Here is a 15,301-nt window from a genome sequence, read left to right as displayed (position 1 = left end):
AGTTTCATGCGCCCGTCTGAAGCAATGTTTAATAGCGGCAGCAGCGCCAAACATACAAGTTAAAATATCTACTTTTAGAGGCAAGACTTTAGCAGACGATCGTCGCAAGAAACTATGGACCTTCATGCACTGTTGTACATCACATGAAAAAAATGATAACTATTTAGAAAAGATGCAGCTAAATGTACCGTCGCTGTAGGTCGTTGAAACACAATACAATGACTACACTGTAGGATTGTTTTAATTGTTTAAGCAGTAAATAGCAAAAACTGGCTATGTACGGGTTCATGTTCATATCAAAATATATTACATTGGCCAAAGGGTGACCGAGGCCACTCCTCAAACGTAACCTCAGTTGCTGTTCCACTGAAAAAAGAACGTAGCCGAACGGCCTGAGTGGTCTTTCGCGCTCGTAAACGTATCGATGCTGTACTAAAGCATTGCTACATGCACCTAACTGCTTTCAGGATGATACAAAGGTTTTGCCTAATCTTGAATTTAGGCCACCACGTGCCCAACGTTTTTGTAAATAAAGACGTTACCGCTACACCATCATAAGATTCTCTACCTGTTTTACGAATAATTGTCGTGTACATATTTTCCAATATGGATTTATGCGCATGGATACCTTGTCGTCAACCATAAATAGGATTACCATCAAATTTACTTAATTATTGTTTTGTAAAATATGAGTGTGTCAAGTCGAAGTCTTTGCTCAACTCGGCGCTTGTTTTAGAGATCTTCGACCTACCCCTAAGGACTTTAGGAGATTTAGTCCTCTTGGTTAGAAGATCTCGCAAAGTTTATCTTCCTCGTTTGTAAGTTTGCAATCGTAATGTTAGTAAGTAGTTTGTAATAGCAATGACACAACATTTAGTTTCAAGCCGTTATGCAGGCTTCAATTATAAAAAAAAAAAAAAAAAAAGAGAGAGAGAAAAAAAACTGTCTATTCGAATGTTACCTAGGTGCTCACACTTTACAAGCGTAGGTTATTTCAGAACGGTAGATTTCGAGTAACTCTATTTCCTTATAGCTAATTAATTCACCGTTTAAAACCGAAATAAGTCGTCTGTTCGAACGAACGTTCCTTATCGTCGCGCTCGTCGTCTTTCTCTAACAAGGGCAAAGTCGACCATGAGCACTTCCTATGCCCGCCCACGTATGTACAAACAAACTACGATGGCGCTTTACGTGCTTGGCCAAAAAAACGGTACCAGCATCGTGAACATCATACAACCATAATGCATATACCATTTTTCCTGTGATCGAACGTCTTGACAGCATTAAACGGGAAGAAAATCCCAGGAAGTGCGGGATTCTGTTGGGCTCGGGAGTCCAGCCATAAGAGACGCACAACTGTTTTTACGTGAGTGTGTTGAACATTTCTTACTATGATCATACGAAACGTGAGATTGTTTATTCAACAAAAAATAATCGGCACTGACTCGTAAATAAAATATAGTTTGCCTGTTTTGGGCTATGGCCGACTTAAAAAAACGTTGACAAGATCCAATGTCTAATTTTAAGAAGTTCAATTTCACTTACCATTGTAAAGTGGACGGACTACAAAAACACTTCGCACAATATATAACATCTGTTTTGTACTCGAATTTGTCCTACCGAAAACGGCAGCGTGTGTTACGTTAACTATTTAACACGAATATGACACAGTGCTGAAGTGCCCGGTGAAGATACAGAGAGTAAAGTAACTAATAACAATGATACAGAGCTTTACAACATCTTCGTATGGTCATAAGACAGCTGGGGTATCTATGACAAAACAACATCGACGACTCCCAAATGCCCTTTTTAATCAAAATCTTTCCATCGGTTTCGGAATATATTTTCTTGAGAATCCTTGGAAGAGATTAGATCCTTCGAGACTCTCGACAAACAAAGGCCGCCTCACAATATCGCAGCCACCTTTCTAGTGAAATTAAATGCCGCTCTCTGATCTCATACAATTATATTCAATCTTTTCTCAAACTGGAATTTTAAGCGGGAGGATTAACAGTAGCTACAAAATCCTTGACGGTGCGCTAGAAGTTACAATGGGCAACACCTTCTAGTTTCTCGCCAACCCTGCACATTATTTATACTAACATATTACCTAGCTAGATCAGCAGAAATTCTAAGAAGTATTAAACTGTAAGAAATTCGCAAAGAATCATTGTGATGTGGGTTTTTTTTTGGCGTAAATCAACTATTGATTTTACCTTGGATCAACGGAAGTGTTCAATCTAGCCTACTCCTGGTCTACGCTTGAGGATAGGTAAACTTCTGAATAGGAAAAAAATTACTTTTCACTCGGATCAAACACTGTTTCAATTGTGCGCCTACATTTTTGCTAACTATAAACCTATTTTTTTTCTAAGTATGGACTCACAGTTAGGAATAACGTCAATTTCTTTTTGCTCCCATGCACTGCTACCTTCTTCGTAGGCTCTTCTTACGAATATGTTGACGCTGGATAAATAGCCCTCTGTCGATGTGGCGAAAAAGAAACAGCAAGCTGAAATATAAGCTAAAATTGTAAATGCTTTCAAAGTAGTTACTTTTATTCAGGTATAATCTTGCATAGCAACAAACTTTTACCACGAAATAAAAATACTACACCATTTTGTTAAGCTGTTCAGTATGAAGCACGAACGTGCTGTCTTTCACCAGCTACTTCGAAAGATATCGTTTTAAAGGTAGAACGCACGCCTACAGGCAAGAACAGTGCGTCATTGCTATGTTGTGGGACGGAGCGGTGCGGTCGATTTCTTGTAAGGGTCGATCCGACAAAAGATGAGTAATATACAACTTATGAAGTTAAGATATGCCAACTTACACATAGGCAGTTTGCCTTGAATTTCTGTACATCTCTGCTTTTGCACACCGCGTGGCGACCAGGTAAAAGATTGTCGGGAAACAATAAATAGCTTTACCATAATGAAGTATACTACCAAACGGTCTCTGTCTCTATGGTAAATTGACTTAATATAAAGAAGTTACGTAATAAGTAAGTAGCGAGATTTTGCTAAGTTTAGGGGCGTTTGCAGTTAATCTTCCACGCGTTTATGCTCATTTTTCGTTCGTTTCATTCGTCGTTCTTTACAGCTGAATAGAAAGGTAAATGATAGTAGACAAGGCATCTAAGACGCCGATAAACTCTGCTTAGAATTCCACTGGACATTCGAGATGGCTATTAAAATTTAACGTTTTTAAGGTAGTTCTTCCTCATTTCAGCCTTGTTTTGTTTTATATTGAAATAAACATCAACGTTTGGGCTTGTATTTAGAGAATAACGTAAAATCATAGATTGAACGGGACGTTCCTTTAACATGTAACCTTGCTTGATTCGCCAAAAAACTGCACGTCCGTTTCAACATGCTGTAACTTCTTTCAGAGTTATGAATGTCAAATATCGCCTCGATACGGGGCAGTTCTTAGAGGCAGTTGTCTATTGTGACCCACCCCCAGAATATAACTGCAGACGCATTTGTGCATTGATTGTTCATTGTAAATAAATTCATTCATCTACGCAGTTCTCATAAATGCCCGTCTACTAGTTATGTAATACGTAATTTACTCCATTAGCTAAATTCGGTTACGCTGATATACTTTTGTGAAATGTGTTATGTAGTGAAGCCGTAACTAAAGAACGACCCGCACTACAATGAAGAGTTACATAACGGCATCGTGTCAACATGCATTGTAAACAAATATATCATATATTATTATACACTATGGCTGTATATAGGATGTGATTGAAACTTTAAGGCCAGCCTTAAACAGCTTTGAAACACTGCGAGCTGGTTGTTGAGGTCGCAATCGTATGATGTTGGTTTGCGAAGAATAGTGGATAAACATATATAGACGTTTTTTTCTAGCTACCTCCATAGACCGGTATCGGAAATTTCGTTACACCCGCATCCTAGGGTATGCATACATGGGACTGCCGTACCTGTTCTTGTTATTGAACCATACACAAAACCTTGTGGTAACAAAGCCTTTGAGCTCCAAGTAACTATTTCAAGAAAGAAACCCTTTTACCAATTTTTTTTTCGTCGTACATTGGACTTGTCGGCAATTTAAATGCTCTTGTTACTGAAGACAATAGCGCTCGTGGTAGGGGCTTTTTATCTTAAGTTGAGGTTACGATTCTCATGTCTTTGCATGTAAAATAGACGCAGCATTCGCGAAGCCAATGGCTGTCCGCAGCACGCTTGCAATGTATTGTCTATCGAGCGCTACCACGTCTCATGTCGTCTGGCCTACATTCACCTTAGCTGTACAGGCGCGCTCTAAGGCTAACAAAAATGGAGCTCGAAGGCTCTAACGCAATTTAGCTATTTGAACTAAAAATACAATGAGCTCATGACGATCATCGTATTGTATTATTCTGTTTTTACTAATGCATTATATTGCTTGTACCCTGAACGACACGGAAAAGTGACTAGCCCACAGATAAGTCCATGATGTTCAGGATGTACTGACACAAAATGGATCCTGTCTCGGTCATTGACTATATCTGAATGACTACATATATATTCCTCGTGAACATGTTTATTTAATTACTTGCTTAAGATCTCAAATTGTTAAGTTCTTCGAGAGTATCACCTTGAATAGACAGCCTGTTTTAAAACTAGATTTGCCTTAATGTCAATTTTTCATTTTGCCAAAATACATATAATTGTCTGTGAAATCCGCTATTGATTAGGGGCTTCGTAAAACAATCTGCATTGTACACTAGACTTCATTGCAAAGGTTTTGCTATCGCGAAAGGTGTGATGAGCAGACATAAGGAACTGAGTTCTAGCCAAAATGTAAACACGCTTGGGTTGTGGACGGATCGATCTGTGCATTGATGGTGAATATCTTTCCTTTGCAGAAGTAGCTCGAAGTAGCTTCAGAAGATCGAACAACAAGAAAGTCCTGCTATCTTCACGTCTGCTCTCTGACCTGAATGGCATAAGTCTTTATGAACTATATTATTTGTGCCTTTGAGGCGAAAAAGTTTAACACCCAAAATGAGATACTGTGATTTTTATGTTAGTCCTCTTCAAACGCGTTGAAAAGTGTATAAAAGTAGGCAACAAATTATCGATTTCATGGAACGAAAAGAGTTTAAAATCGCACGAACAACAGTTCTAGGTTCTGGATGATAACTGAAATTTTGAATTTCTCAACAGGTTCATCGTGGAAGATTTTTTAGGTCCGGCATGACGGCTTTGGTCGCTTTGTTCTAGAATAGACTGTCTTTCTCCGAGTACTAAAAACAGCGGTCCAATCAAATGTGTCCCAGCATATTTGCTTCAACGTAAAAGATGTGTTTGCATTAAAGGCTCAAATAAAACGCCGTATAACTCAATGTAGCACAGCAGGCTTAACGCCCATTCAAAAAGTAGTACCACCTGTTATGAATCAGGGCAAAGGCCCTTCAGCCCTCTCGTACCTTTTGGCTAAGGTAGAAGTGAAATACTTTGTTTCATAGTGGCGGTACGAAGACATTGTTAACTGTGTAGTTTTGCACACATAGCACCGCGATAAATCAGTATTCTGGCCAAGCTCATGCCAATTCCGTAAACCTAACACTGAATCAAGGATGGGGTGGATTTGCTCCTATATGTTCGATTTTTAAGGGCGAGCTCGGAAATTCTTAGTAAAACTTCCAACAAATCAAAATTTTTGAATGATTTAGAACATACTCAATTGGCGGTCATCATAAGACTATACGGAATAAGTAGAATCTCTTTTGTTCATACGTAATGGCAGGCATTGTCTGATAACTCTATTCGGAAGAATGCTGTCATCATAATGTGGACTGCAAAAACGAAATTCGTTCTTTTGTGTACTACATCGTTTCAGGCTATATTAACTAGATAAAAAATACTTTTAATCATTTAGATCGAGGCGCTAATGTTCTTGCTAACAAACAAGCACACGATCTAAGGACCGACTGCGTCTTGCTGTAGCTGTCGTGTCCGTTTTTTCGCCACTGTCCTCAACAATAATTCTAATGAGGCAACTAGATAATCATCTAAACGGAATTTTTAAGCTTGTTTTTACAGAAACGACATTTCTAGTTTTCACACAAAAGAAAGTAAATACCTCGTCTGTGGCACCATGCAATGCAAAAAAAACCTCGTTGTAAAATCGCTTCGTAGCGGCGATCGCATTGGGCCCCATTTACCATGCTGCGATCAATCAAAACAGGCGCGTTCAGCGAGATCTGACTCAGCAATTAAACTCGATACCCATGTGTAGCTTAGGCTATCCTGCTGATGCTGATATACCGCGCTCTATTTGAATACTAACCGAGCAGCCGCTATATTTACGGCCAGTACGATACCGTTAACCCCGACTGGACTTCGAGCTTCTTAAACTGTGCGCGGTATCATGGATCGGAGGTCACAGCGTGATCGGAAATAGAATCCTTTTATGTGCCTTCCACTCTGGCACCCATCGTTTCATCACTACCTATTAGTATAATTACCATCCGTGATGTCTTCGGGAGTCGCGCAGCAGCCCAGATCAAGCATCAACTGCTATAGTTGACACGAGATATTGAGCAGCTTTTTCCAAAAACTAAGGATCGATGCGAAATGCCCCCGTATTGTAATATATCTTTAAATGGTGCAGCGTGCCGTCAACTTGTACGAGAGATATGCGAAGATATAATCAATTTATGAAAGGTAGTCAATATCAATAATGAAAGAAGAACGAGGGCAGTTCACAGGGCTTATGCGATTTGTGGCGAGGAAGATATGGACGAACTGTAACCCATTTACATATTTATTTTAGATGATGTATCTCAGTTTTGACAATACGTGGTACTGAAGGAGGCGTCAATACTGTAAATGGCCACGTTACCTGTGCGCCATCTCCGCAAACCTTCAATTTTTTGGGGAAATAATACATGATCTTTTCATTTTCTGAATAAGTCAGAGCAGGTAGACTACTTTACAAAGACTCAGTTGACATAGTCAACTTTTGCCAAGCTCCGGTCGTCGCTTGTCGTTTTTTACGAAACAGCAGTTTGCGCAGCGTCTTAGTTTATGCTTGTCAATTTGATTGTTATGAAACAAAAAACTAATGTGACAGTGTCTACCTTCCACTCACGCAACCTTATATGCCATCATCCATGCAAGCTTAGTTCTAACCTTTAAGCCGTACTATCTTCCGTGCCTTTGTCTAGCTGACATGCGAAATCTTTCTTAATTCAACGTCCTGCTTTCATCGAAGCATTCAGGTGTCATGCAGCAGCTCAATGTGTGTCACAGCATACCATACTGATAAAATGGGACCTCTGCATTACGCTGTCACGTCAGAAGGCAGCACGCCTCAAAACAATGAAGAACATGTGTCATGTTCTGAGGTCAGCAATGACCATGTCTGATAATCATTCTGATATCGGTATTTCAGACTGATAATTGGATCGTGCATATAATCCCGGAAAAGGCCAGAAAAGTATCGTGAAGGTAGGTTATTGTCAAATCGACCCTCAAGAAGTTTCAGAAGGAATAAGGTAAATATAGGGAGATCCCGCACGACCAATTATCTAGGGGTTAGAGTACGTGGCTTACATAATAATGGCCTTAGGTTCTGTTTGCTTTTTTTTGCTTACGAGCTTTCAGTCCAGATAAAAGTGTTTACACAGTTTAAGAACGTGATCTGTTTCCAAGTATATACTTAGAAAAATAACAACGTAATTCTCTGTACCAATAGTGTAATTGAACAAGAAACATTCTTTTCGACAAACGAGCTAATAAGAAAATTTCTTTAAAATAAAATCGAAGTTGTACAGCAGAGATCATAATCGAGAGAAATCGTAAGAGCAGAGCTTGATATGCCAAATTGAATAGAACTAAACTGTACGAGAGCGTAAGGCCAGTCGGCCATTGTTGCCTATGCGCCTCCATATGCTTGTCTCATGAATTAAATCTTTGTGTATACTTCATGCATATCGACACTAGACGTATTATTTAAAATTCCGTTTTGTTAACTATTGGTCCATATTAACGAATGCATAAGTCTCGCGTTAGGTATTCTCAGGGTAGCTAAACTCTGGGTTTCAAACAAATGCCCATTTTAGTTTCCCACTTGCCTAACGGAAAAGATAGCCTTTCTCATTATCACGACGATTAAAATTATCACGACGACACGTGCCATTATTATTAGCGTGACGGATAGCATATTAGACTAGACTATGTAACGTACCTATTGAGTAACGGAACAATGCGATGTACACCTTTCAATGTATCTAACATAACTTTAAATGCGCCTTCAAATCTAAATTGGGAGAACAATAAAAATGTCGCTTTCAATAGAAAAAAATTCCAAATTTACATTTCCTGTATAGCACAGATAGCGAGGCTATGCTATCCGACTAGCTAGCCGCTTATCGTCATTATGACAAATCATTTGTTACAAATGCCAGGAACTGGAAAAAAAGGTTGTAAACCAAAGAACTAACTCAGTATAAGCTATCTGTACAATGCCTGAAAAACGTGTAGACAAAACTCAATAAAAAAGGATGCAGAGGAAAAGAAAGAGGTGTCCTCCATGGATTCAAAGGATACGTTTGGCTGTAATGCATTTACCATAATAAAATTTATAATCACCCCAATTGTTTTCCTAGCATTTATGTTGATTTCACTAATTCAAGAGGTGTCCGCACACTTGAAACATTGGCAAAATGTGCTAGGTGTAGCATGTTTACCCGCGCGGAACTCCAAACAACTCGGACAAAAGCTGTATACATTAGGGAAAAGCACGAGCGTAATCTGCTTAGTGGAAGCACTGACCTATATGTAATATGTACAAAAACGACTTCGATAAGAAATCGGTGCTGATCCCAGTTATTCAGACATTTCTGCATCTATACCTAGAAATGCACAGAAATAGTTACAATGTTTTCCTTAATCTACTAACCAAGCTGTTAGCAGGGCGAGGCGTGGCTTGAAAATGTCCTCATTGACCTAATTCTACTACCTGAGATACCGACTGTGCGGTGTTATATTATGTGTGATACTAAACGGTACCAATAATAAGCAGCGACCGCGTAGTAGGTAGCGCGTTTGCCCGCTGAATTTAACGGACACATGGTTGAATGCGCTTGAATTTGAGCGTGGACATATTGCGTAACATGCTGAGGGCCAGTCACTTTATATAGAGTGGTTAACCGCGGTATCGGATGTATGCTCGAGACAATGAGCAGCCTATGCATGGATTTCGACATTGGAGCAGTAAAATGGGGTTCTTCAAAACAAAACTGTACTGCTATCGACACCGTCGCCACTTTTTCTACGGTTGGTATTTAAGTCATTAGGTTACATCAGGCCGGCTTGGATTGCCTCTGTGATAGCTCTATTGGTAATATAGTTGTTTGTTGATCAAAGGAAAACGTTATGGTCTAGGCTCGAACTTCGGCCTAGACATACCCCGTTTCGGGCTGGGAGCCAGCCATCTGATGGAATACCCTACGGCGACACCTGACGTAAAACTCGAAACATATCGGCAGGTTTGGTTACGTTTGGGTTTTCTTTAACAGACTATAAAAATTGATGATAAAATATCTCATAGTAAATATTGTTCAACGATCAAACTTCAACTAGCGATGACTGCATATTTATGGTGGCCATGGTAACGCGCTCACCTGGTCAAATACCAGCTCAATCATAAAACGTAATTGACTTTTGTGAGATACTTTTCAGTAGTCACGTTCACCACACAGACACATGTGTTTGGGTTCTATTTTATTCTGTCTGTATGAGTTGTTTTGTTGCTCATCGCGCTGTGTATCTACCGCCTATCAAGATGAAGAAATGAAATCGTGGGTAAAAGCCATCGAGATGTCGACGAAAGACGTCATAATGCGCATTAGCCCTAATATGAGTTACCTATGTATCATTACAAAACCTGCTTGCGGGACTCTGATGTGGACAGACAATGGAATCTCAACGAGCCTCTTCTATAGGGCAGAGTGTAACATTTTTAGATTGCGTTTCAATATATATATATATATATATATATATATATATATATATAATCCTATTTTATAGCAAAAAGGCAATACTTCATAATCGAAATTGAGTCTATACGTGAACTTAATGGAACATAGCTTTATAAATTCTTGAAATTGCAAGCTTGCTAAAATCAAGCTTACGATCTTCATACTCGATACGCCCTCTGTCGACTACCTATACTACTGGCGCTTCCCAATAGGGGCATGGTAACCTGAGAAATACGTGCACCGCCGTACGTCTAGCATTTTGCCAAACACATTTGCTGTTTCACTGCAATGCGATAAACGGAGTTAAATTGGCCTTTTCAAGTAGGGATCATGTTAAGCTTCCAATTGTCAACTTATAATGAGAGGAAGGTCTGCTTAAAAGCTAATATAGCCGTCGCTGTGCTCTTCAATAATCGGTCTCATTTAGCTCTCGTGTGTCGAATTTGACGCGCTATGGCCAACTATCATAGTTACGTATGAGTTAGCTGCATGTAGGACCATCGTAGACTGTCGGTGGTAAAATAACCTGTTACGGTCAAACGCCGATAGGATATCTATTGCACGAAGATGATTCGAAGCCCTTAGGCTTCTAAATCATATGTGTTTAAACTAATGTTAGGATCAATTACGAACTCGGGGCAGGGCGTACAGAGTACAGGGTTCAATGGGTGACAATATGACAGCGTCAAACGAATACTTTGAACGTCTGGTCGACGTAGCGTATATGGCTTAAATATAAACTAGGCACTTGCAATTAAAGCTGCAGCTATAACCTGTGCACTGGGTTCGAGTGTGTAGGCCACTACAGTTCGTAATTGAACTGTTTGACATCTGTGTATATATAGAACAATGGCAATAGATAAACCGGCAATTCCAAGCATCTCTTTGTTTGCGTTTTGACACCTACTTGAATGCTTTATTTTTCCTTAGATGATGTATTATATTTAAACGAGCAATTCTTCGGGCGGGCCAAAGATAGATCATCAGACGCATTTGATTAATTAGGCAGAAATTCTGAAGGGTATTTTCTGCAAGACGCATTTACACTGAGCAGTTAATCAGCGCGGAAATAATAGAGCGCAGAGTTTACCCCCCGGTACACTAACTGAACAAATTTCAATGTACACATCTATATAAAAGAGGTGGTTGCTAGAGGGAAACAGTGAGCTGCTTCGGATATTTAACGTTGCTAAGATTAAAAATAATAGTATCGCTTCCAGCAGAATCGATAAGCTAGATAGTACTATTAGTTATTTTGATTGTTCAACTCCTAAGTTGATAAGTTTGCTCGTTATAGCCTGCCAGAAAAACCTGAACACTTCTAACTGTCTAAGAGGACGTCGATCGTTCTTATCACAATCAATGCGGTTGGCGATACGTGATTCGGGCAAATGGTTTATTCTTTAAACAGGATCGTCGAGTAGATATTTATGAGACATTGTTTTCGTCTAAACAAAGCGGTTAGAATGGGTAGGTGCCTAATAAAAACCCGCGAAAAGAATCTGCAGATAGCGATTGCTTTTACTAACCAATACCGCGTTCAGTGGCAGTATTTCATGCCAAGTACTCCGACTTCTGGTATAGACAACTCTGAAAAATCTACTTTTTACTACTACTACTTTTTACTCTATAACGAAATAAATAAATCCACTTTTCTGTTATTAGACTTGCCGCCTATATGTACATATTTATTACCAAGGAAAGATAGATAGTTTTCGGTTCCAGGCTGCTGATTCCAGATGTTTTCAGCGTGAGCTAAATGGTGTCCATGTTCGGCACATGACAACCTACAAAATTGCGTGTGGTCTACGAGACCAGGTCACGCAGTTGCACATCCAATTGGGGCTTGGTACATTCAGTCAGGATGTTGGTCAACGGGACTCCGCGCTGCCCTTTTCACTCGTTACTATTATCGATCTGCATGCTATGACACGTGCTAACTTTTAGTGTAACTTACTGCTGTCAAACAAAGAAGTGAGAAAACAGCATCGCCTCTCTGTCGAAAACGCTTCGTTAGTAAAATCATACTATGCTGTATTATCCGAAAAATCTAGAATATTATTGTCCATCTATGTATTTATGTTTTTCTCCACTCGATACGCAACGCAAATGGGGCTGTAGAACACATATCTGTTAACCCATCACGGTTTATTGATACCAATGCCCTTGTCCGAAACGTTTGTTACTTGAGGATAATAAACAGAAACATAGCTACATTCGTTGTTGACTGAATTCGATTCAGCCTACTTGAGGGACGGCTTCTAAGTTTTCGCAAAATCCAGTACCATTTGCTGAATGCTTTTTCTGCTAGTATTCCAAAACTAGAGGGACATTTTGTATAATATGGTACAACAGTGGATAAAAATTAAGATTTGGGTCAATAAACTGCCCATCTAAGTTTTGTAAATATCCAAAATTATTCTATTCCGCAGTTGATGTTTGAGTGTCAGCGAACTTCACTACTATAGGCAATCGTTTCAACTAGAACTTATGAACGGTGGTTCGATGCAGAGCAATACGAAATCTTTGTCGAAATGGCGATTTAAAAAAAGAAAAGTAACTTACTCAGTGCTTCTATTTGATTAGTACGTTTGTAGTGTTACGTTCATGGTCTACCGTTGCTTAAGATAACTAATTCTCTAGCTTAGAGGTTAAGTTAGTAACGATGAAAGATATCACTAAGTTTATTTGATCATCAGTTGAACTCCATTGAAAACACGTTTCAGTTGAAGAATGTCGAGTAGATAAACCGAAACTATCATGGACGTTTCTCATGAAGTCAAACAATCGTGTACCAGGGAGAAGAGGAGTTTCATCGCTTGTAGTAAAAAAACTGAAAAAATGTACAGTATGTATAATGGACTAAAGATGGAAGACGAAAATTAAAATACATCCTGACTCGCAATACGAAATCCATAGGATATTGCGAAAAAAAGCAACCATTCTCTTGACCAGAAAATGTGTTCTTCGATCTATTGTATTGAAGATGAAGGAAGTCAGTATCAGCTCCAGGCAAGTTTGGAGACGACTGCATTTACGAAGGTATCCTGCGGCTATTGTCAGCCAAGTGAGAATGTAACTTCAGGCCTCTAAGGCTCTTAATATATACACAGTTGCATTTCTATTGTCCTAATCACAATCTGATGACCATTCCGGAACATTGTCGCTCGATTAACAGTTACATAAAAATAGGCTCTATATAGTTGTCCGTGTAGCCAAATAAAAATTTAAAGCAGCTTATTTATCTAATTATAATATCCAGAATTATGTAAGATTCTCATAAATGTGTACTTGGATAAAAATGAATAATTTGTAAATAAATAATTGCCTCTGACTATACCGGCGTAACCTATGTTGTTGTAGGTCGCCACTTTTTACTGGGCGACAGTCTTACATTCAATCCAATAGAAGTCCATATCAGTAAACTCAGTTTACAAAATCCTAATGAAGAATAGGAATGATCTTGAAGCGCCGACGTGAACTTACTCCTATTTGATGGACATCACGTAAAGGTGTTTGGCACTTCTAATTGCATTACCGTAAGCAAAGCTCATATTAAGTTATATATAACCCAATCCCTATAACTAATACATATAATAAAATATAGAAATATTTTATTTGCGATTAAACTTTCTATTTTTCAGTTGCCTATTATCACCTACCGTCAGCGACAGCCACTACTATTTTCGATGCGCTGTTTCGGCAATCTTTTTTTAACAATTCTTTTTGAGTAACAATAATAAGTTAATGAAATAGTAGAACTAACGCATCAAGTCAAACGGCAGGTCAGTTTAAAACTTAACTTTAAAGACACCCTTTAATTTCTCTACACTTGGCATTGAGCAAGCTCTTGACCCACTTGATAGTAATATTTTATCAAGATTTGTCAAGACAACGTGAGGCCTTGTCGATCCATTTTCAGTAAGGTCAAAGCTGTTGCTCATATTCTAGATATGCGTAATCGCAATATAATTAGCTGAACTAATTAACGTCGAACGGTGGTTCCTAAAACAAAGTTCATTGACAACGGAACGAAAAAAAATCCGCTGTCATTTTATGTATTCCACAATCTTATATAGATATAATCAAATTTTAGCTGTGTTTTTTGCATTTTGTCGCCACTGTGTTACAGTGCACGTTAAAGTCACACCTCATTTCTCCGGAATCCAAACTTGCCTATTTCCGCATACTGGTGCAAATTGTGAGGTGTGAACAAATCGTCACCCAACGTGAATATCTGAGTCAGCCTGTGACAAAAGTAGTTGTCAACTCAACAGAACTTATTTCGTTAAATTCTGCCAAAATACTCTGTGATAATCATCGGGTTTTCAGACCATCGAACGTCGCGGTGATGTCGGGGATTTGGAGAAACTCCTGCTGCAGGCCTCATTCAAAAGCTCATCGGCAACGTTGCAGAGTCGGCAGATACAACAAACCACTCGGCTCGAGCCGAAATTTACCGAAACCATTGAAGACGATAACAAAATCCACTTTACCAGAAGGCCTAATGGACGCAGCCAAAGCAGCACTACCTCTAGGCTACGTTATAGCCCATTAGCCAAAAGTCACTCGGTACGTACATATATCAAGCATCAGTTGAACAGCTGAACTTAAAGTTCAGTGCATTATTAGGACTAGGCTCTTATTTGAGAGGCACAAAGCTCCTTCGACAGATGGAGCAACTACCTCCTAATAATTACGTATGTCTGAAGCATGATGGTGCGATCGGAGACTGTTTCCTACGCATCTGAAATCATACCCGAACAACAGACGCAACAGCAACATTTTTTTGTACACTAAGAATTAGATTGACGTGTTCTTCAATATAAGCGATGACGCTTACGGCAGTTGAATCATCAATTCGAAGCTCAAGCACTAAGTAGTATTTTTTTCTAATCCGCAGATAACTTTTTAACTTTAGCCGTGTGTCGAGCGATATGAATAGTTACCAGCTCGTTAAACGATAGCCTAACTACGCTATCTATAAAAAAGCCGATTTAATTTTTGGGCTGATAGCAGGGCAAAAATCCAAAAGCTCAAAAAAATAGTTCAAATGGTACATAAAAAGTCTAAGAAAAAAAGTTGCTTGTTCAGGTTTACCTGACGCACTGAATCGGCAACAGATGTTCTGTTTTCTAAAAACTTGATTAAAGATCCAGATATGTCGAAAATGGCTTTTTAAACGACATGGATTTAAATTACTTAAATTAGCGTTATCTCCTTAGAGGATTTTCCGGTTTCTTCGTGTATGTCCATAACGCAAAAAATTCGGGCAGAGGTTTTTGACTTTGGTAGGGTTCG

At 39.1% G+C, this 15,301-nt stretch overlaps 1 protein-coding gene and 1 long non-coding RNA gene across 6 annotated transcripts in view; one reads left to right on the top strand and one right to left on the bottom strand.

The window, feature by feature from the left end:
* Positions 1–9,013, bottom strand: part of LOC147757801 (uncharacterized) — a 34,536-nt gene extending 25,523 nt beyond the window's left edge. For both annotated transcript variants that reach the window (XR_015322236.1, XR_015322235.1), the window contains exons 1-2: positions 8,920–9,013; positions 2,387–2,512 (exon numbers count right to left, since the gene is read on the bottom strand). This is a non-coding gene — a long non-coding RNA (uncharacterized LOC147757801). The remainder of the gene's footprint in view (positions 1–2,386; positions 2,513–8,919) is intronic.
* The window catches only part of LOC111243915 (uncharacterized), a 174,049-nt gene that overhangs the window by 146,465 nt on the left and 12,283 nt on the right, over positions 1–15,301 (top strand). For all 4 annotated transcript variants that reach the window (XM_022790251.2, XM_022790249.2, XM_022790250.2 and 1 more), the window contains one exon: positions 14,333–14,572. In XM_022790251.2, the coding sequence (XP_022645986.1) occupies positions 14,333–14,572 (240 nt within the window). The remainder of the gene's footprint in view (positions 1–14,332; positions 14,573–15,301) is intronic.

The sequence above is a fragment of the Varroa destructor genome, unplaced genomic scaffold, assembly GCF_002443255.2.
Source record: "Varroa destructor unplaced genomic scaffold, Vdes_3.0 BEIS01000002.1, whole genome shotgun sequence".
In the NCBI taxonomy this organism is placed as follows: domain Eukaryota; kingdom Metazoa; phylum Arthropoda; class Arachnida; order Mesostigmata; family Varroidae; genus Varroa; species Varroa destructor.
This window is presented reverse-complemented; position numbering and strand designations above follow the sequence as displayed.